Source organism: Vipera berus (assembly GCF_964194415.1).
Source record: "Vipera berus genome assembly, chromosome: 5".
Lineage (NCBI taxonomy): Eukaryota > Metazoa > Chordata > Lepidosauria > Squamata > Viperidae > Vipera > Vipera berus.
Genome location: NC_138207.1, coordinates 42,081,261 through 42,106,374, shown reverse-complemented (window position 1 = coordinate 42,106,374; position 25,114 = coordinate 42,081,261). Strand labels below are relative to the sequence as shown.

At 38.7% G+C, this 25,114-nt stretch overlaps 2 protein-coding genes across 8 annotated transcripts in view; one reads left to right on the top strand and one right to left on the bottom strand.

The window, feature by feature from the left end:
- Nucleotides 1-25,114, top strand: part of SENP2 (SUMO specific peptidase 2) — a 69,553-nt gene that overhangs the window by 32,511 nt on the left and 11,928 nt on the right. For 2 of the 4 annotated variants that reach the window (XR_014026489.1, XM_081328141.1), the window contains one exon: nt 1,728-2,626. The exons of 1 other annotated variant lie outside the window; for it this stretch is intronic. Coding sequence is in view for 1 of the 3 variants with exons in the window: in XM_081328141.1 (XP_081184267.1) it covers nt 1,728-1,790 (63 nt within the window). In the remaining 2 variants the exon portion in view is untranslated. Of the gene's footprint in view, nt 1-1,727; nt 2,627-25,114 lie in introns of those variants that run through there. One more of the 4 variants, XR_014026490.1, reaches the window with a different exon arrangement.
- The window catches only part of IGF2BP2 (insulin like growth factor 2 mRNA binding protein 2), a 76,616-nt gene continuing 54,571 nt past the window's right edge, over nt 3,070-25,114 (bottom strand). For 3 of the 4 annotated variants that reach the window (XM_081328138.1, XM_081328140.1, XM_081328137.1), the window contains 9 exons: nt 19,353-19,475; nt 17,953-18,088; nt 17,627-17,755; nt 15,196-15,264; nt 11,680-11,796; nt 8,983-9,057; nt 8,209-8,340; nt 7,878-7,991; nt 3,070-7,135 (listed from right to left, as the gene is read on the bottom strand). In XM_081328138.1, coding sequence (XP_081184264.1) covers nt 7,040-7,135; nt 7,878-7,991; nt 8,209-8,340; nt 8,983-9,057; nt 11,680-11,796; nt 15,196-15,264; nt 17,627-17,755; nt 17,953-18,088; nt 19,353-19,475 — 991 coding nt within the window. In that variant the 3' untranslated portion in view covers nt 3,070-7,039. The remainder of the gene's footprint in view (nt 7,136-7,877; nt 7,992-8,208; nt 8,341-8,982; nt 9,058-11,679; nt 11,797-15,195; nt 15,265-17,626; nt 17,756-17,952; nt 18,089-19,352; nt 19,476-25,114) is intronic. The other variant, XM_081328139.1, reaches the window with a different exon arrangement.

Here is a 25,114-nt window from a genome sequence, read left to right as displayed (position 1 = left end):
TGATAGCTCTAATTGGGGTCCCAGTTTGTATTTTGCTATTGTTTGTTTTTCACTATTGTTCATTCTGTATGCCTACCCTATTCTGTACACCGCCCCGAGTCCCTCGGGAGAAGGGCGGTTTATAAAAACAAATAAATAAATAAATAAATAAATAAATAAAAATAAAATATCACCCAATTAGCTCTTTTGGATTTCACTGTGATTTTGATACCGGAAAAAATAGTATCCTGAATCAACTATTAGTTTTTTTAAAAATGTTGCCATCAGGAAACTTTTGCTGACTTACAATCTTAATAAAATGTGTATAGTATAAATGATTTATATAACAAGGGTAATTAGCTGAATAAAATTATAAAGCAAGCAATTAAAAAGCAGTAAAAATAGTCATTGCATCTGTAAGTCTTAAAAAGTACTGCTCTTAATAATTTCCTGAAGCCTAACAAAGTGGCAACTGATCAGATTTCAGACAGCAGGCTATTCCATAGCATCAGCACCACCACATAAAAGCAGTGGCCTTTCAGAAAAGAGGGACCACTAATAGATTTTCTTGGGAGTTTTGTATCTAGCAAGTTGAAACGAGTGGAGCATGCCTTTGAGATGCTTCAGTACCAAAATTTGAAAGGCTCTAAAGGTGAAGCCAACACTTTGAATTGCATAGAAGAATTGATTGGAAGCCAGTGAAGGTCCCGGAGGACAAATGTAATGTGTTCATATTGGCAAGTACCTACTAAACACTATGCCGCTGTTCATGTTATTGGTATGTAGATTAATATAATCTGTTTTACTTAATTTGAGAGGACAGTAGGTGACCTATATTGCACAAGATAACAGTTTAGATAACGGCTAGAAACTAAAGCTTAATTTCTGTAGTAAGGAGGCAGTAATCTAAAGGTGCTTAATTTGCCTAGTTGAGTAGTGGTTAATCTGTTCTGGCAGTAGGAGAAGTTAAATTTCCTCCAAAATTCAAATGTGCAGCTTGGATTATTCCTGGATTCTATGTTATCACTGAAGGCACAAGATGTCTCAATGATTAAAAGGTCCAATTATCAGCTTTGGTTAATATACCAGTTGTAACTCATATCTGGATAAGAGAGAACAAACTGATTTTCCAGTTGGATTATTGTAATGTGTTGTATGTAACGATATCTCCTGAAAACAGTTCGGGATCTTCAGAGGGTAGAATAAAGGGACCTTTTAAAACGGTATTGATTGATACAACCATGAAATGCCAGTACCTTAATAGTTGCACTGGCTTCCAGTCTTTTCTAGTCCTATGCAAACATTGGCTTTGACTTTTATTGACTTTGAGGCCAAAATCTAAATGATTGTCCCTTCCCTAGTGTCTTCCTAGAGTGAATAAACATTAGGGAGAGCTTTTTAAGCTAGGTTATGTATTCTGTGAATGCAGTCTCCAAAGGAGTTTTGCTTAGTGCCCATATTTCAACAGCTAGGCAAATAATTTCTCTTCTTCTAGATACTTAACTATTTAGACACAAGTAGTTATAGACTTAGAGCTTTACTAATTTTATCTCAGCTATTTTATGTCTTTTGTATTTTATATCCTGGGCTGGTGAGTCTCATTTTTAATGCTTGTTTTATTTTGATTTTTAGTGCATGTGTGCTTTGTCAGTTACTGAGAGAACATTTGTTATTAAGGAAAGTAAAAATAAAATAGCATGTTTGCTAAATGAAAGTATGAAATATGTTAACAGAGTTTCTTTTTGCAGTTTCACATGCCTTATTATCGGAAAAAAATGGTATGGGAGATTCTTCATCAGCAGTTGCTATGATGCCAGAGCACTATTATGGTTTCATGTGCATAAAACACCATCTAAGTATACAGTTGACTTGTACCCATTTAAAGGCAAAGATTCAAAATACTCTCTTGGCTAAGCTCCATTCAAAGATGGGAGTTATCCAGTAGTTATCCAGAAGTTTTTTTCTTGAAGCTTGCTTTCTTGAAATTTTCCTTCCAAGGAGAAAAAAGATATGAAGGCAGGAATCTGCAGAGTATTTTTAAGTAGAATGATGCTGAGTTTTTGGATGAATATGACCTATGTAACATGAAATATATATATATATTGCGATTTTCCAAAGAATGCCAGATTGTCTGTGGTTTCAATGCCCTGATTGGATTCAAACTTAGTACTGCTTATAAGTAATGCAATTGTAGTTGTAGCTGATTTGTCCCATTAATTTTAACTGATCCACTCAACCCAAAATACAATTTGGACTCGCCCTTTGATTATAAGCAAAAAGCATGCTTTTTGAGCTTTATTTTTGAAGTTTTATTGTATACTAATGTTGAGGCATTTGGTCCGGAAAACCATGGTTGGGACGACTGTATTTTGCAAGACAGTGAAAGGAGTACGCTTACCCATTGTATGTTCCTGAGTTTATATTTTCATAAAACTGGATCTTAGTGATGCTGAAGAATGGAAAATTCTGTTTGATTTGTAACAAATCCATTGTGAAAGCCCTAGGGTGGGAATTATTCTTTATTTAAAAACTAAAATGTTGTATGAGAGTATTTATTTGTATTCTTGTATGTGTTGGACATGTATTGGAATTCCAAGATAGTTTAACTAAAATGAAGATAAATATCTAGTAAAAATGATATAAATTATGTGACTTTCATTGCCTTTTCTGTTTAGAAGTGAAATAAGTGTTTTTCAACTATGTTATTATATGCTGCAGTATAATAAGGGTGAGGAATAGCAAGATCAATGATTTTCTGTTTCAGAAAATGACAACCTTAATTCTTTCATTACTGTCAAGCTTTTTAGGCTAAACGTTAAGATTGTGCACAATGTTAGGCATCTCATGCCACATAAAGAAAGCTTTCTTCTAACAGCTTATCATGGAATTTAGCTAAAACAAATAACGGCCGTTATTTACTGTTTTCACAGCCTAATCACAGCAACCTTTTAGTAAAATAATATAACCGTAATTATTGTTGCTACCCATTGTTTTGCAGATATCGTAGTTGCCTAGTTTTCTATTATTCTATGCATACTATTTCACTGAATTGCCTTATTATACAGTACTGGACAATTAGCATTTGGAGTTAATATTGAAGCCCTGACTTCTGTTAAACAGAGATGACAATGGATATAGGTTTACAGGAAGTAATTTTATTACAAAGTAAAGCTGTGTCCTGGGCAGAATTAAGTCTTTTACTGTAAAATACATCAGGGATGGAAACTGTGATGGTTTCTGGGCTCTTGGTAAAGATATATTCAGTTACATTAAAAAAACCCCTATCTTCTCTAGAAGTACGTTCTACTGGAGTGATTAGCACTTGCTGATCAGTGCTGAATTGTGCCAGCTCTTCCAATATAGCTCAACTATCAGTTTTACACATTCAGTCTAGGTGTTTGAGAATAATTTGACTGCATTTCTAGTAAGCATAATTTAAAAGCTGTGCTCCAAAACAAAGGAGAAATTTAACAGCAGATGCTGTCATTTAGTGTGAAAAGGCTTACTCAGACTATTCAATGGGAAAAAAGTATACTGATGTCAAACTCATTGCCATTTTAACCCCTTTTACCATGTCTCAGGATCAAGGCCAGACTACCTGCCCTAATGCAGATAGTAGTTAACAGCTGCAGATCAGGGACGATTCTTACAGTGCAGACCCTGGACCTTCCTTATTCTTCTATCCTTTGCTGGACATTCCCTTCCCTATATGCTTGTGGGACAGTAGGGAAGGCAAAGTATCCACTTGGCTGGACAAGACAACAGGCCTCTTCTTCCCTCCTTGCATTCTCTACAGTAGAAGTATTTCCATTTGTGACTTGTGAATATTTGTGGCAGAGGGAAGACGTCACCTTGAGACAGGAATTGGCCTACTGTTGCCCATCCAAATCCATGATCATCCTTTGGCCTCTTGTACTTTGAAGAGTCACTGGTCAGCCAGCACAGATGCAGCTTAGGTGAGGTGGCTAGTTTTGTTGGGAATGAGGAAGCAGACGTTAGACCCATGCAGCCCAAAGTCTTTGCATATTAGAAATCAGAATTCTGCAAATTCTTGGGTAAATGGGCGTTTTTAGCTTTGAGTACCAGCTTGAATCTCCTATCTTTGTGCTCTAAACTGGGCAGTTTCAAGGAAGAAAATTGAATTAAATTCAGGACAATTAAAGGAGGGTGGGGGGGAAAGAGCCAAAATAGAATTCGGAGAATTGAAGGCCTTCCATGAGATCATTATTTCTAAGACCTTGGGTTTCTAAGAGTCTTTTCCATGAAAGCATAAAAAGCTAGAGGTACCTGTGGCTGGATGGGGTGTACAATCCTGCAGCAATCCAATTGGAGCCCTGCAGGTTGTCATCTCAAGTGGCTCTACAGGACAGAATGATAGGCCTTCAGCTTGCCTCAGCAGCAAGAGGCAGGAGGCAATGAGTTGGAGACTATTGAGAGAATATGCCCTCTGTAAAAGTGTGAAGTCTTTGTTGGAGCTGGAAGATGATGATTTGGGGATAAACCAGTGGAGAATTATTAATCTTTGGCTCTGCTTTATAGGGCACTCCCAACAGGACCAAGTTTAGTTCTACAAAGGAAAACAAGTATCTTACAAAATGCCCAGTTAATTCTGTAAAACAGTGGCTCTCAATTCTCAAAAACTCCCTAACCCATAACCCACTAAAATGATAAATGAACAAATGTGATCGCCCATGAATAAAATAATTATTTCACTGTGATTACAGTTGGGCAGATGTTACTCCTATTAAGGAGTTCTCCAACTTTGTGGTACTGCAGCTGCCCACTTGTGGCTTCACAAAGACGGAGGCATTTTTTGACCATGCTGACTTTGTTTTCACAAGCCTGATCAGATTTTAAAAGCAACTATGACCTAAATTGTCTATGATCTCCAAGTGTCCTGACCAACTGTTCAAAGGTTCTGCTGTAAGATATTAGTGCTCTGTAAACTTTTATCTTAGAAAATATTTTTTCCTGTCACAATAAATAGCCAGATACCCAAAATATTTTAAGTTATCAGGTCATCTTGGTTTAATTCTGTGTCTTTCATTTTATTTGTAAAGGGCTTCGTTAAATGTCCCCTGCAAATTCAGATGAAAAATGTGTTTTTGGAGTCTGTAGTAGTGGCATCTTAGTTAAAAAGATTCTCCCTTCAATGTATGCCTTCAAACAATGGCTGGACATAATCTGGGAGGGATGCTTTAAAATGGATTGTTGCACTGAGTATGCTGGCTCTATGGCTGAAACAGCATTTCTATCTGATTTGATGTTTCCACTGTAATTTAAGTGAATGTGAACCAGGTACTTGTACAAAACACATCTTTGTTTCTGTTCCACCCACTGACCTCACAAGACCACAAAAGATCCTCTGATTAAAAGCAAGGGAAAACATAAATTAGAGAGAGGAAAGCTTGCACCCCATGGATTTTCCAACTTTGTAGTTAAATAAAACTACAGAGGTCAGGTCTTGTTAGCTGGATGTATTTTGGGTTTTTTGTTTGCTTTTCCACAGAACACTGTTTGAAGTAGAGAAAACTGGTGTTTCAGTCTGATGGTACAATGGTATGTTGACAGAACCAGTATAACATCCATCTGTTAGCACAAACAAACTCTCTAATAGTGTGTTTAACCTGTCAAACTCAGGAGTTCTGCTCCAGTGTCTCTTGCACTTCTATTTTTATTATTACTATGTTTGAAGGTTATTGACTCACATCTAGCAGAAGAATAATACAGAATAATCATCATACAGAATGATGTTTTCTTCCACCTGGCAGCTGTCTTTTGTCTAATTTATTTCCAACTCAGTTTTATTAAAAAAATAAAAAAATGCTCCAACTCTCAGTTTTACAAGGCATACAAAATCTCAAAAAGGGACACACAAGAGCAAGGTGCTGAGGTATGAAAACACCTGAGGTAGTTTGTTTCTTCTTTTTTTTTTTTTTTTTGAAAAAAGTTACAATTTTCATGCCCTGAACCAACACCCTCTTGTTAATCCCATTTTAAAAATCCATTTCCCGAAGTATTGGTGGCAGCATTCTGCACGCAAAATACCAAGTGTGCTCTTTTCCTGTAAGCAGGGAAATTTTTTTCCCCTCCCCCACCCTTTCAGGAAACTGATATAAAGCTTGGCATTTTGTGTCTGTGTATGTGTGTGTGTGTGTATATATATATATATATAACACACACATACATTCTCTGTGTGTGTCTGTATGTATGTATACAATATACATATATACACATACACACATACATATATACACACGCATGCACACATGCGCATGTATTTGGAGGATTGCACCCTGGTACAAAATGAGAGACTGTATGCAAAAACCACTTTGAGATCTGTGAAGCAAAGAGAAGATCATACGAGCTGGAGAAAGAAATGCATAGAGATTCCTCTGCTAACAAGACGGTATCCCTTCTGTTGGCACTTACAGGCAATCTATGATGATGTGCTGCTACCATTAATCATCCTGAAGTCCTTCAAAGTAATTGTTCACTTTTGAGTCTCATTTCAATTTTGTTCTGGCTATCCTACGTCCCCATCCTACTTTCTGTTAGAAACCCATAATGGACTAACCTTTTAATTTTAGTCTAGAAAAGCTGGCTTTTTCTAAAAAAAAAAAAAAAAGAAAGCAAGAAATGTAATTGTTAAACAATTAAAGACTGGAGTTAGTTTAGTTAGCTAGATTAATTCTAAAATATATTAATGCTATCTGGTGCAGCAGCTCATGCACTGTGTAAAAAAAATGCTTTCCTAGTATGTACATACATGTACAGAAAAAGTTTGCAAAATTTCTGCCTATGTTAGTCCAACTAAAGGGATAGCGTTGTACTGTTAGAGAGACTCCATGGAGACTATGGGGTGAGAGAGGCAGTTCCTGCTGGCTGAAGCCCATCCCTTCCCACTCCCTGGGTACTGGATGTCCTCTGTAGAGCCCCAGCCTCTTGGGCAGACATGGATGCCGTCAGATAGTCTTTGGTTTGCTCCCTGGTCCGGTGATTCTGTCAGGTGTTGGAAGGGCTACATTCATTAGTTGTTGCTGGCCAGTACCCTGCAGCCTCATTTGCTGCGCTGTGAGGCCGGGGTGCCTTGTGGATGTTTCTGCTCCTGCTGTTTCACTTGCTGGACAATTTCCCTGATCTTCCGCTGAGCAGTCTATATAATAGGGAGAAAGACAGAGTACTTGTTGGTTTCAAAAAGGGAGAAAATTGGAAAGCTGTCTCTATATAATTGATTAGGATGTGTATATTAATCCTCCTCTTCAGTATGGAAAAAGCCATAAACAATGAATGGGCTATGCGTTGTGTTAGGAAAACATTGATACTGTGACATTTAGGGATGCTGCATGATTTTTCCCATTTTTAGTGTAGAATTTAAACATCAGTTTAGCAGAAAATTACAGTTACTTACTGAAGAGTTTATTTTCAAGCTATTTCCCTAAACACCAACCTAAGCCACCCATAAGTATTTGCAAAGTAGTTTGGGATTTCTTTTAAAAAATGGGAAAATATGCATGTATATACTTTGAGGGGACAAATATAGAACAAAAAACAATGTAAAAGTTGTGTGACCGTGCTGTAAGCAAAGTTGGTTTGCAATAATAGGAATGGATGGAGAGGTATAGCAAATGGTATTGCTGCAAATGAGATTTAAGCGGGGGGGGGGGGTTTGTTGGGCTCTTTGCTCCCAAAGGAAATAGCCAATTGCAATTAGCAGAACTGTCTGTGTGGCATTTTCAGGAGTGGGATAAGAGGATACTGATGAAGATGGGCACGGCTGTTTCCACCATTCTGACGACATACACCTATACCTGGGAGCATGCATTTCTATATCATCCAAATAGCACTTTGAAGATTGATTAGCTACTTACTGAACAAATTTTATAGTACTACTGTACCTGACTGGCAAAGAAGTGACCAATTATTTTGACGACAACTTCCTCGTTTTCATCAGGAGTTTGGTCACGTGGTACAATTACTTCTGCACTAGTTAAATTCTGTAGTTCATTCACCTATAACAGCAAATATACAGAAGAAGTTCTAAGGTGGTTTATTGTCAAACTAACAAAGTGAAGATGCACCCATTTGCTTCTGGTGACAAAGAACAATTTTTGCTTAAAACCACTTTCCTTATTTCAGAATTAGACCATGTACTGTATTTTATTTCGCGAATCATTCCGTAAACTATGACGAATGCTTCCCTTCAACGTAAGGTGTTGTCCCACTTACCGTTTTGCCACCTTTTCCTATCACCCGACCTGCTGCAGAAGAAGGCACCTTGATGTGAGCTTCAAGCTTCACTTCTTCTTTTGGATTGAAAAAGTTTTCTTCTTTCAGTTTTCCAAATATCCGTCCTTGGGCCTAAGGTAGAAATTAGGTCAATGGAGTCTCTCTATTATTCATCAACCAGCAAAAGAAAGCTTTGAGAAAAAAGATGAAATTTAATTTATAATATGTATTCATGATACAAAGAATCCATTTTGGTGTTTCATGGGGAAAGAATTGAGTTTTTGAAAGGTAGTTGATAAACAGCTTGAAATTACTTAACATATCCAGTATGACATCAGTATGGGGGTGCTGTGTTGAGGATTCGTTCAGCCTGTGTGCAATACCAAATTCAGCTACAGTGACAAAGGAAAACTCACTTAACAACCGTCTCAGCAAAAGAAATTTGGGGCTCAATTGAGGACTACCTGTGTAAGCATTCTCTGAAAACGAAGAAACCATATGAACAAGAGTAAAGAATGGGTGAAGGCATTAATTGGATACTCTTGTAAGTATGCTCTGGATACTATTTTATGGTGTTTAAAGCTATGGTTGTGAGGATTGCCTGCATTCATATCCCTGTAACACTGGGGTAAGCAGCAGTAAAATTGGTAGGTTGCTGGGTCTGCCAGTGTATCAGTCCTCTTGAACAGCTGCTGCCCCCCATCATTTCAGTAGCTGGAATAAAGATGCAGGCAACTGTCTCGCTTTTCATGATACAGGCTTATTAATACTGACCTTGAATTGTGCTTCTGGGGCCCCTGTAATGATAACCATTCTCTCAGTGGCATCTGGACTCTCAGCTGGTGCAATCTGCAAGTTACAGAGAACACAACAGTGTATAATAAATTTATTTTTCCCTCAGCTTTCAATCAATGCTTATAAATGTAATACAAAACCTAATGAAGCAACTCTGAAGTTCAAAGGACACTGCTGCGGATTCCTTTGCAATGAAAACATACAACTGACTATTACTGAAAATCTAGATTGGTTCTTGCATTCATCTCTGGATTCTTTATTGCATCTAGGCTTTTTAATGCAATTTTTGCTGTGTTTGATTTTGAATAGCAATTTCAAGTATAAATGGGAGCAACGGAAAAACTGTTCTTCATTTTTAACAATACGGATTCTATTCTGTTTCTTAGAGTGACCAACAACAATTTCTAGAATCCTTCCTTCAAAAATAGAACCTCTTGCTCAAAATAAGGGGGAAAAGGTTCCACTCTTCCTTCACTGGTGATTATAACCTGAGATAGCTTTTCCCAACTTTTATATATTTTGGACAGCAATGAAGATCCTAGCCATTACCATAGGGGATGATGGAAATCATAATCCAGTAATAATATAGTATAGAATAATTATTATAGCATGTAATAATTACATCTGAATACTAGTTGAACAAGATCAGCCTAAGAGAGCAAAGGCAAAAGATTTCACATCAAAACACCCTGTTGGAATTCAACAAAGTCTCCAATTTTTTTCTTAAGGGAAATGTCTCATTTCTCAATTTCTACCATGGGAATCAGCTTCAGAGTGAAAACTATATTAAAAATATAATTATTTGTTAAGTTAGCAATTCAATAGTTCTATATAGAATATATTCAAATAAGTTCAGCAGTAGTTTTGGTGTATCGTAGGCTGCAATACAAAGATATCATGAGTATAATTTAGGGGATTCATTCAGAGATTACTTTGATTGGTGAAACTTTACCCAAAGCTGTTTTGCTCATGTAATGTAAGACAAGTCAAGCCCCCTCATCAGACAGTCCCAGAAGTAACTTGAGTCAGTGTCTCATAATGAATCATTTCTTAAATACACTACTTTCCTGTGTACTCATCCAGATGTCTTTTCTATATCAGTCTACAGTATTTGAAGGCTGGGAGAAAACAATTGCCTTCTAAAGAGATGTCCATAGCTAAGATCTGCAGTTATTCCTCCAGAGAATTCTTTTTCACTGGTACATTGTTGTTTGCAGGGGTCAGTAATTTACATTACCCAGGGGATAGGTAGGAAGCAATTGCAATTCATAAAATGAATGAAAATAGGGTTTTATATTTTGGTGTTAATAAGGTATAAAATGGATAGCTAACCTGTGGATTACATTTCAATATTTGCTAACATTTGTTCAGTCTACCAGTCAGTCAGTTCTGCCTAAGAGTACTATTAGGTGTTTTTTTTTGGGGGGGGGAACCTTCTCAGAATAATACTGTATATGGAAGCCCATGAAAGGTTTTCGGAAAGTACTGCTCAGTTAAGATAGTTGACAGGTGAGAAAATACAATAGCCCACTATCCTAAGTAGGTGAGCATTAAAAGGTGTGCAAAGAAGGAAGAATGTGAGCTGTGTGTGAAGTAAGTCTTCCCTGCTATCTTGCTTACAATTTAGCAGACAGATATGTGTGTATGTTTTGTTTTGGAAAGAAAGAAAATGGCAACCAATTGGTTAGGAGAATGCCCAAAGACACAAAGAGGCAGAGAGATGCAGAAAGTGACTTGGGTCTTTTTTAGACAGCAGACCTGGCAGATTGTTGAAGAACTGATGATTGAGTCCCACCACTTCCATCAGGTTGGTAGCCAAGTGTAATTAACATCCTTACCTAAGTCTAAGTAGGCATAGTGTTTGTAGAAATAGATACACATACATACAGTGGAGAAATAGTTAAATATGAAATTCTTGAAAAGATACATGTAATTCACTGTTACATTACCAGCTTATCACAAAAGCTGCAGGAAGGCAGTAGAGCGGGGAAAACAGCAAATGTGTTTTTTTAAAGGTCTCAGAGGAATACTGCTCTACTTAAAGAAAGTTGCACTGCTGAAAGAAATCTTTCTTATCTTGTTTGTTACAGCAAGAAAGGTTTGCAGGAAAGTTTTTGTGAATAGTGCTCAAAATGACCAGATAAGTTTTCAATGTAATATATTTTCATGTAACTGAGCACTTGTATCTTAAATTCTTAAAGAAATGTTCTTGCAGGTACAGGCACGTAGCCCCAACATCTCAGGTACTCCTTCTTCCCCAAAGATTGCCCAGCTCTTAGAATGAACTGGCTTTTTGCAACTCCCAGTATCCCTTTACTACTTGGTCATGCATGCTGGAGCTGCTGGTTCTTCAATATTTGAAGGTCAATAAATAAATTTATTATTAATTATTTTTCTTTACTTTTTTAGTTTATATCCTGCCTTTTCTCCAGAGCTGAAGACAGCTTACATGGGATCTTCCTTCATTTTATTCTCACAAAAACAATCCTGTAATGAACATTAGGCTGGGGGAGAATGATTGCCCAAGAGCCGTCTTAGTTGACGGTGGATTTGAACCCCAATCCAGCACCCTCACTTTCTGACCAAAGTTCAGTATAGGACTTTGGTTTATGTGATGGAAAAAACAAAACATAGCAATAGAGAAAAGAGGGTGATGGTACCAATCGCATATCTTACCTTGATTGAAGCACCTGCAAATCTTGCCAGCTGCTTAATGTGTTGGCCCTTTTTTCCAATAATGGCACCTACTGCCTGGGTTGGGATGAACAAATTCACAACTTCCTGCTCTGGCAACTGTGGATAACAAAATGAGACATAATGTACTTTGGGAGAAGACGGTGATTTTTTTGCCTCCCAAGTTGGGTTATCTTGTATACTTGAAATGTTTTGCATGCAGGAACAGAGAAAAGGAGGAAGGAAAGCCAGCTTGTTAATGCAAAATACTGATCCTAATGACTCTTTAATGGCTACTATACAAGGTTCTACACTTAGAGAATAAGTATTTTCTACACAAATATACACATACTAGAATAATAATTTCATGTATAAATATGCACTAAACTCTTTTACAATCCTTATTAATATTACAGAATAGTACTTCATTAAATGGGATCTAATTCACATTATATATCACTGACCATCCTCATCATCTTGAACCACATAAACACTATATCAGCTTGTATAGAAGAACAAGATCAAAGTCAAAGATCAGCAAGAAGAAGATCAGGAATTTGCAGTACAGGGAGATCTCATTTAGGCAGCGACCATTCAAAATTACAATGTTAACGAAAAAGTGACTTTGCAACCATGCCTGCAAAGAGAAAACTTTTGCCGTGTCTTCTCTGTCACATATTTATTTTACAGTCAGTCAGTACACATTGTCCTGTGCCATTTTTTTCTTCCCTCTCCCTTGCAGAGCAGAGAGATTACATAAAGAAGCTATCTCTTCCTGAGCTGTTTTTCTCTGTAGTGCAGCACTTACCAAAAAGATGCTAACTTCAAGTTAGCAAGCTCAGCTTTGTGGTTTTAATTAGCTGTCTGGCAACTGCTGCCTGTAACTGACAAGACTTTAGTCACATGCTAAGCAAACAGCCAATGATAGTGTATAACTTTCAATGTGTATTTCTCACTGTGCGTCTGCTTACTGCCTTGCAATCCCTTCCTCTTCAATGAATGTAAATACAAAGATTATTCTCTTCTTGCTAATTATCCCAGCACTGAGATAAGCCTTTTAAAGGGTGGGAGAGTGGGGAAAAAGAGTTATAAGATTGGCTCTCAACTCCCTGGGCCCAGTAGTGGAATCAGGCCTTGCAAGCCACTACTGTATGAGTACTGTGTGAGTTGTAGGTGCTTGCACTCAAAGCTCCATTTGTGAAGTTCCATTTGTGCCAGCGGGGGCGCTCATGCTTACGCATGAACCTCCATTTGCGCAAATCCATGTGCACATGGCCTCTGCTTGCACAAATACAGTTGCACCCACCTAAGCGTACCTGCCACTCACACAGAACTATCCCTTCCCCACCCTTGGGCAGGCTGGAAAGGTTGGGGGGAGGGCGCTGCTATAAAGCAAAGAAAAAATGGAATAAAATCATAAGCACAGTTGCAGTCACACAATTATCCACTTAGTGATCACGTCATTTGGCAAATGAGCTGTCAATCTCAACTGTGGACTATGTATAGTTCACTACTTCTGTTGCTGATTTTATTCTAATTTCTGCTTATTATTGTAAACTGGCCAGAACAAGGCATACAAGCTCAATAATTAATAAATTTTATATTAGTCATTTTAATGTCTCTTTCTGAACCACCAAAAGTCATTAGAAGTTAGGTGGTATACAAATGTAAATAACACAATAACTTTCTCTAGTCACTGAGAGTCATGAATACTATGTACTATGCCAGGCTATTATTGAAAGGATAACAGCAGTGGTGACAATATGAGAGCTTGGCTCCTCTACTTTTCCTATGTACTTTCAACTTTGCTTGGAGAAAATCCTTTGAATTTGAATTATTTCTATAGTAGAAATGCATACCCAGAGATGTCAGACTGTAAAGCATCACTAAAAGCATTTTCTAGTTTATATTAGGACAGAAGAACTGAACTGTAAATGAACAAAAGATCCCAACATACACAGATACAAGCAGAGTGGAAAGGCTGATAATTCACAGCTCTACAATTTTATGAAATGAAGAAAAGAATATAAAACCAGTGGTCTTAGGATCCCACTCCAAGATAAGTATATGCAGTTTTATCTGAAAATGCGGGAATGCCTCCCAAGGATTACTAAAAATGAAATATACCGCAAAAATAGGACAGGAAGGGAAAATCTGCCATTTTAAAATGTCATTTCTCAAGAAATGACAATTTCCCAATGGATTAATTGAGCAAGGATTTATATATTACTAAACTCTGATTCTTATAATCTTTAACTGGCCAAAACGGTACACCATAGGGTAAAACCTTTCAATCGAGATACCTCAAATGAACTAGTTTACAGAATGTGTCTAAAATCCAGGAGCCATGACTCCTATGGAATTGAAATTTTGCAAATTGTATAAAACATTGTATGACATAAAAATGATCATGAAACACTTTGACATAATACAAAATGTCATAAAATACTTCCTGTGCTGACATTTGACTGCTATAAAGTTCAGCATGGGCTATTTTCAACACAGCTATATCTCTGAATGTATCCCAGCTTTGCCAGTGAAGGCAGTACTTTGGAAGCTCTGTCATTGTTGAAGGCACTGAGGAATCTGGTGAGGGAATATCTCTGAAACGATGACCAAAGGGGTCATGGGTTGTCTAGTAGTAATAAACAGCCCTCCCAATTGTTTCTGACCTTCGCTATCACTCTTAGCCAATACTGTCAGAGAATTAAAATGTCAAAAAAAATCTAAAGAACACACTGTCCACTGCCACTATACAGCAAGAGGGACCAACGTAGCATTATGGTCATGAACTCTAGGCAATAACAGAATTGTATCAAGTGAAGCTTTCTGAAGCTCAGAGATTTAGCTTTTGATCTCTGCCACTGGTGAAGTTTTTCTCTGTGAAGGCACCAAGCTGCTACATAATGGTATGGGCCATAAACAAGCAGTAGTGTACATAATATAACATGCAGAAAAACCCAGGTTCAATCCCTGCCATTATGGGTCTCACAGAATTTTTCCATAACCTTGGAGAGCCACTACCAATTAAAGTAGGTAACACTGGATGAAGGCCAATAGCTGACAGTACAAGGCAGCTTTATATGTTCACATGGTAAAACATTATCAAAGTAGCAAAACTGATTCTGAGACATGATAAATAGTGATTTGCTAGCAATTGTCCTGAGGAAAACTATTTCCAACAATTATTATGAGACCACTGTGCTTCTATACTTGATCTTGACTGGCGAATCGCCCATTGAGACACAAAGTGCAGCAGTTGGTGTAGGTACTTCCAGAACTGTAAGCAAAATGTGTAAAGCAAATACTACATGCAAGGACAGAGAAGGTCTGCTTAGCTTTATCGCACAGCTAAATTACTTTCTCTAAACAGGACTGGGTGAATCAATGTTTAGAAAACTGCTACAATGCAGAATCATCTGAAGGCAGCCTCAAAGCCTGCAAAGCAAAAGGCGGGCATGATACAAAGCAAGGTGCATGAAAGGGTGGCATCCAGACGGAAGAGGGTAACGCACTTACGGAGTGCAGATGGGGATATGTGCCTGTCAGCGAGGCTCCATTAAGGCCCGAAAGGTATGCTGCTTGGCTCTACGGCAGGAAAAAAAGTGACAGTCAGTGAGGACAGGCCAGAAGCCAAGGGTGTACCAGGAAAATGTACGTGAGGGGCTTTTTGGAGAGATAGTGGACTGAACCCCCAAAACCTCTTGAGAACCTATTCCTCTAGGTTCTTGCAAAAAAAGCCTTTTTGCATCTTACAAAACTGGCCTCTGTAACAAACTGAGCTTCCTCAACAACACCTCCAGAAACTATTTCTTTCTATTTTATGCCTGAAACCAACCAAAAGATAATGTAGTTCTGATTTTATGTGCTATTGCTTAAGATCCATTAAATGGCTTCTATTGTCTCATAGGTAAAAAGGTAAAGGTAAAGGTTCCCCCGCACATGCGTGCTAGTCGTTTCCGACTCTAGGGGCCGGTGCTCATCTCCGTTTCAAAGCCGAAGAGCCAGCGCTTGTCCGAGGACGTCTCCGTGGTCATGTGGCCGGCATGACTAGACGCCAAAGGCGCACGGAACGCTGTTACCTTCCCACCGGAGTGGTCCCTATTTTTCTACTTGCAATTTTACGTGCTTTCGAACTGCTAGGTTGGCAGAAGCTGGGACGAGTAACAGGCGCTCACTCTGCTACGCGGCACTCGGGATTCGACCCGCCAAACTGCCGACCTTCTGATCGACAAGCTCAGCGTCCTAACCCACTGAGCCACCGCGTCCCATTGTCTCATATATTGATTTATTTTTATAATTGCATATTTGTACTACTTTATTGTGGGACGCGGTGGCTCAGTGGGTTAGAACGCTGAGCTTGTCGATCAGAAGATCGGCAGTTTGGCGGGTCGAATCCTGAGTGCCACGTAACAGAGTGAGCGCCTGTTACCTGTCCCAGCTTCTGCCAACCTAGCAGTTTGAAAGCATGTAAAAATGCAAGTAGAAAAATAGGGACCACTCCGGTGGGAAGGTAACAGCGTTCCGTGCGCCTTTGGTGTCTAGTCATGCTGGCCACATGACCACGGAGACGTCCTCGGACAAGCGCTGGCTCTTCAGCTTTGAAACGGAGATGAGCACCGGCCCCTAGAGTTGTAAACGACTAGCACACATGTGCGGGGGAACCTTTACCTTTACCTTACTACTTTATTGTTTCACTGACTTGAGTTCTCTGTAATTTTGGTTATTATTGTCATAGTTGTGAACCATTGTACAATCTTTTAAAATTAAATAACATATGAATCAGTCTTATTCTGAATCAAACCACTGGCCCATCAGTGGTAGCAGTAGCTCTCCAAGATCTGTCTAAGATCCCTTTTTCATTGGGGATCCCTTGGAAACCTATGTATATACAAAACATGTGCTCCACCACCAAACAACTGTATCATTACCTCAGTATATTCTGGAGGCCAGTATAAGAAAGAACAGTGACTTTAGCATAGGAGAACCAGAAATGGATGATGAAAATCATACTACTTTGCATGGAATGACATACTGATAACCAAATAAGAATATACATTTCCCAAATGTAGTCACAGATCTATAAAGAAGATTTTATATGTTTTGTTTTCAAAATTAAGCTCATGCAAATCAAAAAGTATCCAGCAACCCTTCCTCTACAAAAGAATGCACACTCAAAAGACACTCAGCCACAAAAGGCAAATTCTCCCATGATAGTTGGCTTTCAAAGAGAGGTACTAAAGAAATATGTCATTTTATCCTTGTTTGAAAGTCCTCTCCACTAGATTGGAAATAATCTGAGAGATGGAACTTTATTACTAACGTGTGTGAAAATCTTATTTCTAGTCTGTTGCAACTGAATTTGCTGTTTCTCTCCAATTACAATTGGAGATTACAATTGTGTAAAGATAGTATGTAGTACAAAGCTGACATTCCCTTACAGATTAAAACATGTTCTTATACACAGCCAAACAAAGGAGGAAAGTATGTAGTACAAAGCTGACATTCCCTTACAGATTAAAACATGTTCTTATACACAGCCAAAGGAGGAAAGCCCAATACTATTATAACCCTTAGTTCCTAATAAGAACTGAAGGCCAGCATATCAGCAACCAGCCTAAGCATTTGAGACTTATAGAAAAGGGGTCTTGGCAGATAGGTACCCTTCCAAATAAACACTGAGGTACAGCCACATAATAAGTTTATTTTCTAAGATTGCCTATGGGGCCCTTCTGGAGCCCAGAACTACTTTCAGAAGCAAAGATGATACTGAACTTGCTTTATTAAAAAATGGGTTTTTAAAATAAATGTACGTATGTATGTATGTAAAAAAAGTCAATCTGGGACAGGGAGCTTGGCAATCTTCCAAGGCACAGGTCTGTATACCTACTAGCAATTTGGGAACCATGTTGTGGGTTATATTTACAGATGGACATGTGTGTCTACTTACAGCAAAAGGGTTGTAGGGAGCAGTAATAGCAGGTCTGCGGGCTGCAGCTCCTGAAGGAAGCATGGATAAACCTGTTGAGAAGATGCCCAATGCATTGAGATTAAGTCCAGGGATGAGATTGGCTTGTTGCTAGAAAGAAACACAAGGAAAAATGGAATAAACAATATAATCTGATGGAGAGGGGAAAAAGATTAGGCTACAGGACTTTTATTTAGCAAGTTCTGGAGCATCGGAGGTTCACTTCTGTCTTTATTAGACTTCATATATGATTTGTAATTATTTGGCTTTGACAAAGAAAATACATATACACTAGGACAGGAACTTACATTGATTGCTACCACGTCATTCTCATAGGCTTCCCGCAGTTTGTTCATTATCTCTACTTCAGCATTGGTACAGGCCTCAATATTACCCTTCACAGTTATGGTTCTTTCAGGGTTATAAATGGTTAAATCCTGCAAACTGAACAACCACAAAATAACAGATGAATATCCTTTCAATTAAAAAAAAGATTTATAGCCAGCTCTAAAATGTGGTCAATAGGGCAAGATTGTCAGAATGAGCCTTTTTAAATAAAACCTAAGCAGTTAAATTATATTGCTGGTGGGTGAAACCCAACAAATTAGGAAAACACCCTATTTAGGCAGAAGGCAACAGTGAATGGAAGAGTTAAAGTTGGGATCTACAAGCCACCAATAATTTTATTAAGTGCTTGACTTTATACTTTGAGGTCTTTAATTTCTGACTGCTTGAATCACACTGAATGGTAGAGTTGCTTGTGAACTAAAGCTTTTGAGAAATTCCATGTGCAAAAAAGACAGGTTCCTAGACTACTTATTGTATTAATAAATCACTGGGTTTTTTTAGATGAACTTTGTACTGTTCCCAAACCAGAAACAGTGACATTGTGTGTTGAAGAAAGGGAATCATTTAGCATACATCTGCTGTAAAATACTTCCCATTGTAAAGATTATCACTCTAGTTTTATTATTTTCAGTCATTTTAATTAGCACTAACTACTTCATTACAGAGAGGTAAGTAGACGGATTGGTGGATGGGTGGATGATTGGAGACAGTGATGAGACAAAGGCAGGAAGACAATGGCTGTTGGAAAGCAAGCCCTCATCCCTATAAATAAATTAGTACTATAGAATTATAGTGCTATTATGTTCCTTCCTTTAAGGGTATTTCCCTGTTTCATTCATTTTTTCAAGCCACATAAACATGTGGTGTTTTACTGACATATTATCTATTTTATTTTTTATTTAAAAGCTGATGTGTTTTATAAATTATTAAAATTTATATAGCCATTTGTGTACTAATAGGACTCTGGGTGGCAAACAGAATTAAATATGCCATGCAAATTTACAACTCAGTTAAACATTAGCACTATAAATCTACAATGTTTCTGGGCTCAATGAAATCTAGATGTCTCTCTCTCAAGTAGCTAAGGCAGTACATGTGAATTCTGCTTAGAAGGAGGGTGAGCAAGCCATGGATCTAGAATGCACCATGCACAAGACTAAGAAGTAAGAGTTGCGTCCAGCTTTTCCCAACCAGGTGTCCCCTAAAAGTGCTGGACTACAGCTTCCATCATCCCCAGCTAACACAGTTATTTGATGTCTTGCATGGGGAGAATGGGTGTTAAAAGTCCAACGTACCTGCAGGGTGTTAGGTTGGGGAAGGCTGGTCTTGCCTGATGGCAGCAACATTCACTGGTACTCACGGAGAAATAGTGATTTTGGTCCCTGTATCTTGCTCAATTTTCTTCAAGTTTCTTCCTTCTTTGCCAATCAATCTTCCAACCAAGCTGTTGTGTGCTAAGATTTTCAAAGGAATATCTTCAGCCCTGAGGAGTATAAAAAACATACAAAAGGTCAAAGAAACAGGGAAATGCACTTCCAAAAATTTCCCAACCAGATTTTTGAGGAAAAAACAGTGCTGGATATTCCATCACCACCATCACCCAATACTGTAAACCGAGGAAGGGGAATCTACTGTTAGTGTGCTGTCTCTTTAAGAAGACGAATTGCAGCTTAGACAGGTTTTATAACACAGTCCAATGTACAGAAACAGTTTTCAGCATACACAGGAGATGTGCAGTAAGCTTGTGCGACCATGTGCTTTCACAAGATGGCGGATTGCACTGAGCTTGCTTGCAGATATGGCACACACATATGGATTGCAGGCTGTAGGAATTCTACTGTCTTTGACTTTGAAATACCGTCCATTTCATCATCTACTACATCTTGTCTGCTGTAATCTTCTCTGCACGCAAATAAAGGTCCTTGTGGATGATAAAAAGGTAATTTCATGAGTTCTACTATCTGGCAAAGGCTGTTAGCAGTGATAGTATCCACTTATACAGGCCAGGCACAGGGGTCTCAGCAAGGGGATACATCATTAAACAACAGTTGGAGTCAGAATAGTAAGACTTCACGGCATGAAAAATCAGTTTTCTAAAAACTAACCTGTATATTCTGCAATTAGTTAATAGCAGAATAGTATCAATAAGCAATTTTACTACAACAAAGTCATGTTGTTGGGAAGCAGGAGGTTGTCTGAGACAGACTTTAAAAATTAATCATAATAGTAAAGTTGGAAGGGACCTTGGAGGTCATCTAGTCCAACCCCCTGCTCAGGTAGGAAACCCTATACCATTTCAGACAAATGGCTGTCCAGTCTCTTCTTAAAAACTTCCAGTGTTGGAGCATTCACCACTTCTGGAGGGAGGTTGTTCCACTGGTTAATTGTTCTAACTGTCAGGAAGTTTCTCCTTAGTTCTAGGTTGCTTCTCTCCTTCACTAGTTTCCATCCATTGCTTCTTGTCCTGCCTTCGGGCGCTTTGAAGAATAGCTTGACTCCCTCTTCTTTGTGGCAGCCCCTGAGATATTGGAACACTGCTATCATGTCACCCCTCACCCCTCTCTTCATTAAACTACACATACCCAATTCCAGCAACCGTTCCCTATATGTTTTAGCCTCCACTCCCCTAATCATTGTTGTTGCTCTTCTCTGTACTCTTTCCAGAGTTTCAACATCTTTTTTACATCGTGGTGACCAAAACTGGATGCAGTATTCCAAGTGTGGCCTTACCAAGGCATTGTAAAGTGGTATTAATACTTCATGTGATCTTGATTCTATCCCTCTGTTACTGCAGCATAGCACTGTGTTGGCTTTTTTGGCAGCTGCAGCACACTGCTGGCTCATATTTAAGTGATTGTCCACTAGGACTCCGAGATCCCTCTCAGTTACTACTATTGAACAAGGTACCCCCTATACTATACCTGTACATTTGGTTTTTCTTGCCTAAATGTAGAACCTTACTTTTTTCACCATTGAATTTCATTTTGTTAGATAGCGCCCAGTGTTCAAGTCTGTCCAGATCCTCCTGTATCTTAAGCCTGTCTTATGGAGTGTTGGCTATTCCTGCCAGCTTTGTGTCATCTGGAAATTTGATGAGTTCCAAATCGTTGATGAAGATGTTGAAGAGCACTGGGCCCAGAACAGAGCTCTGAGGCACCCCACTACACACTTCCCTCCATGTAGATGCGGTTCCATTGAGGACCACACGCTGAGTACGGCCAGTCAGCCAGCTACGAATCCATCTGGTGGTGGTGCTGTCTAACCCACATTTTTATATCTTATCAAGTAGTAGGTTGTGATCTACTTTATCAAATGCCTTACTGAAGTCCAAGTAAATTATATCCACAGCATTCCTCTGATCCACTAATGTTGTCACTTGGTCAAAGAATGCAATAAGATTTGTCTGGCATGATCTGTTTTTGACAAACCCATGTTGGCTTTTAGTAATGATTTTGTTTGCCTCTAGATGTTCGCTGATTCATTGTTTGATTATCTTTTCCAGAATCTTCCCAGGTATTGAGGTCAGTAATTTCCTGGATCCATTTTTTTCCCTTTTTTGAAGATGGGAACTACATCAGTTCTTTTCCAGTCCTCTGGTAGTTCCCCAGTGCTCCAGGATCTTTGAAAAATATAGTTCAGTGGTTCTGAGATCACATCCGCCAATTCCTTGAGAACCTTGTGGTGTAATCCATCTGGACCTGGTGATTTGAACTCATCTAGGCTGGACAGGTGCTCCCTTACCATTTTCTTGCCTATCTTAACTTGTGTTTTTATTCTGTTTTTTATGGCACTATTTCTGATAGGTTGGGGATGTGTTCTTCTAGGGCCATGGTGGCGAATCTGTGGCACACAGAGCCCTCTCTGTGGGCACGTGCACTGTTGCCCCAGTCCTAGGCCTTCAACTGGGTTTTATAAAACCTTTTTGCTTTAGGCCTCCACCGCTGTGTGCAAAAAAAAAAAAGAGATTCAATCAATCAATCAATTTCAACTTCTCCCGGGGAAAAAAAAGATCTTGCAAAATTGGAATTGATTGATTGAACTTTTTAGTCCCACCCAGTCTGCCATAACCACCGCAGCCACGCCCACCCAACACCATGCCCACCCAATGGGCCATGCCCACCCAGCACCCAACGATAAAAGTGGGTTTTGGGTTGCAGTTTGGGCACTTGGTCTCTAAAAGGTTCGCCATCACTGTTCTAGGGAGTTATAGATTTGGTATTACTCCAACCCACAAAAATTTTCCTGATGTTGAACTCTTCTGTTTATTATAGTAATTTGAGTCAGTGGATTTATTTAGTGTATGGCTGGTTACACACAGAATTAAAAGCACTTCATATTGAGTCAGTGGAATATACGGTGAATACAGACAATGGTGCACAGTTTAAAAGATAATGGGATTTACTATTCAACTTACATTAGCATTTCTCTATACTGAATAAAGTAACAAGCTTGTAGTAAAACAACGTGGACACACATCTTTACTCTTTAGAGGTACCTTTATCACAATCTTACAGAGATATTTAAGTTTTACTTTGCAATTGTTGAGATCTACTTAGCTTATGATTATAACTTGTCAACTATTTACTTGACTCCCAGTAGCTTCTTCCTCCATTATCACCTCTAGTCTTCTTAGCTAAATTTGTATTGATTAATCTATTAATTTTTGAAAATATTTATAGAACTGCCCATCTTATGCAGTGGCCCACAAACAACAGTAAAAACAATAAAAATAGTAGAAAAACCATGTAACATTCAAGACAAAAATGGCCAAAAAGATAAGAGCGGGGAAGAGAGCAGCAACATATTACAAAGGCAGTTTTTATTTAATTGCTTTACAGTGATACACTGGCAGCAATTTCTACATAACCAGAAATTCTCTGCTCCAGCAAGATCTTTCCCATGTCATGTATGTATAACAGATACACAAATGAGCCTTTTTGCCTAATCATGGGTGAAAGCCTTTATTTACTGTTCAACCAATCTGTCTGCATGCATCTTTAAGTGCATTCAAGTACATGTGTGTTCATTACCTCATACAGATGCAATCCTTCCCAACAGTATTATTCTCTGATAGATAAGGACTTTGTTTCTCGTCCCCATCTGAAAGTGGTTTCCAGTTTTATGATATTCAGGATTCCAAAATAATTTAATTTAAAATGCTGGTGATTTAAACCTCATGCTTTATAGCAAATAAATTTCCCTGATAGGTGGAACGTTATGAAGAGCAGGCCAGATCATCCTGTCCAAACAGGAAAGGAATATCAATTTATTAACTATCAAAAATATGCTAACTGAATTCTTTTTGAGTATATCCTATACAAAAATTGTATTCCCTTTCTGGTTAATTTTAGGCTGCATTTTTTCTGGTTTTCTTCAGAGCTTTTGCTTCTCCTGTAGCTAAGTAAAATATTCACTAAGATTATCCAGTAAGACTACAACACAAGAATGGGAAAGAAAGTCTATACTCCTTACAGTTTTTTGTATATACAGTCATGCTCGAAATTGTTCGCACCCCAGAAATTTTTCCAGAAAATCAAGTATTTCTCTCAGAAAAGTATTGCAGGAACACATTTTTTGCTATACACAGGTTTATTCCCTTTGTGTGTATTGGAACACAACAAAAAAAGGGAGGAAAAAAAGCAAATTGGACATAATGTCAAACAAAACTCCAAAAATGGGCTGGTCAAAATTATTGGCACCCTTAACTTAATATTTGGTTGCACACCCTTTGGAAAAAATAACTGAAATCAGTCACTTCCTATAACCATCAATAAGCTTCTTACACCTCTCACCCGGAATTTTGGACCACTCTTCCTTTGCAAACTGCTCCAGGTCTCTCTTATTGGAAGGGCACCTTTTCCCAACAGCAATTTTAAGATCTCTCCACAGGTGTTCAATGGGATTCAGATCTGGACTCATTGCTGCCCACTTCAGAACTCTCCAGCGCTTTCTTGCCATCCATTTCTGGGTGCTTTTTGACGTATGTTTGGGGTCACTGTCCTGCTGGAAGACCCAAGATCTCGGACGCAAACCCAGCTTTCTGACACGGCTCTACAGTGTGACCTAAAATCCTTTGGTAATCCTCAGATTTCATGATGCCTTGCACACATTCAAGGCACCCAGTGCCAGAGGCAGCAAAACAACCCCAAAACATCATTGAACCTCCACCATATTTCACTGTAGGTACTGTGTTCTTTTCTTTGTAGGCCTCATTTCGTTTTCGGTAAACAGTAGAATGATGTGCTTTACCAAAAAGCTCTATCTTGGTCTCATCTGTCCACAAGACGTTTTCCCAGAAGGATTTTGGCTTACTCAAGTACATTTTGGCAAACTGTAATCTTGCTTTTTTATGTCTCTGTGTCAGCAGTGGGGTCCTCCTGGGTCTCCTGCCACAGCGTTTCATTTCATTTAAATGTCGACGGATAGTTCGCGCTGACACTGATGCTCCCTGAGCCTGCAGGACAGCTTGCATTCCTTTGGAACTTGTTTGGGGCTGCTTATCCACCATCCGGACTATCCTGTGTTGCAACCTTTCATCAATTTTTCTCTTCTGTCCACGACCAGGGAGATTCGCTACAGTGCCATGGGTTGCAAACTTCTTGATAATGTTGCGCACTGTGGACAAGGCAAATCTAGATCTCTGGAGATGGACTTGTAACCTTGAGATTGTTGATATTTGTCCACAATTTTGGTTCTCAAGTCCTCAGACAGTTCTCTTCTCCTCTTTCTGTTGTCCATGCTTAGCGTGGCACACACGGACACACAATGCAAAGACTAAGTGAACTTCTCTCCTTTTTATCTGCTTTCAGGTGTGATTTTTATATTGCCCACACCTGTTACTTGCCCCAGGTGAGTTAAAAGGAGCATCACATGCTTGAAACAATCTTGTTTACCCACAATTTTGAAAGGGCACCAATAATTTTGTCTGGCCCATTTTTGGAGTTTTGTTTGACATTAGGTCCAATTTGCTTTTTTCCCCTCCCTTTTTTTGTTGTGTTCCAATACACACAAAGGGAATAAACCTGTGTATAGCAAAACATGTGTTCCTGCAATACTTTTCTGTGAGAAATACTTGATTTTCTGGAAAAATTTCTGGGGTGCCAACAATTTCGAGCATGACTG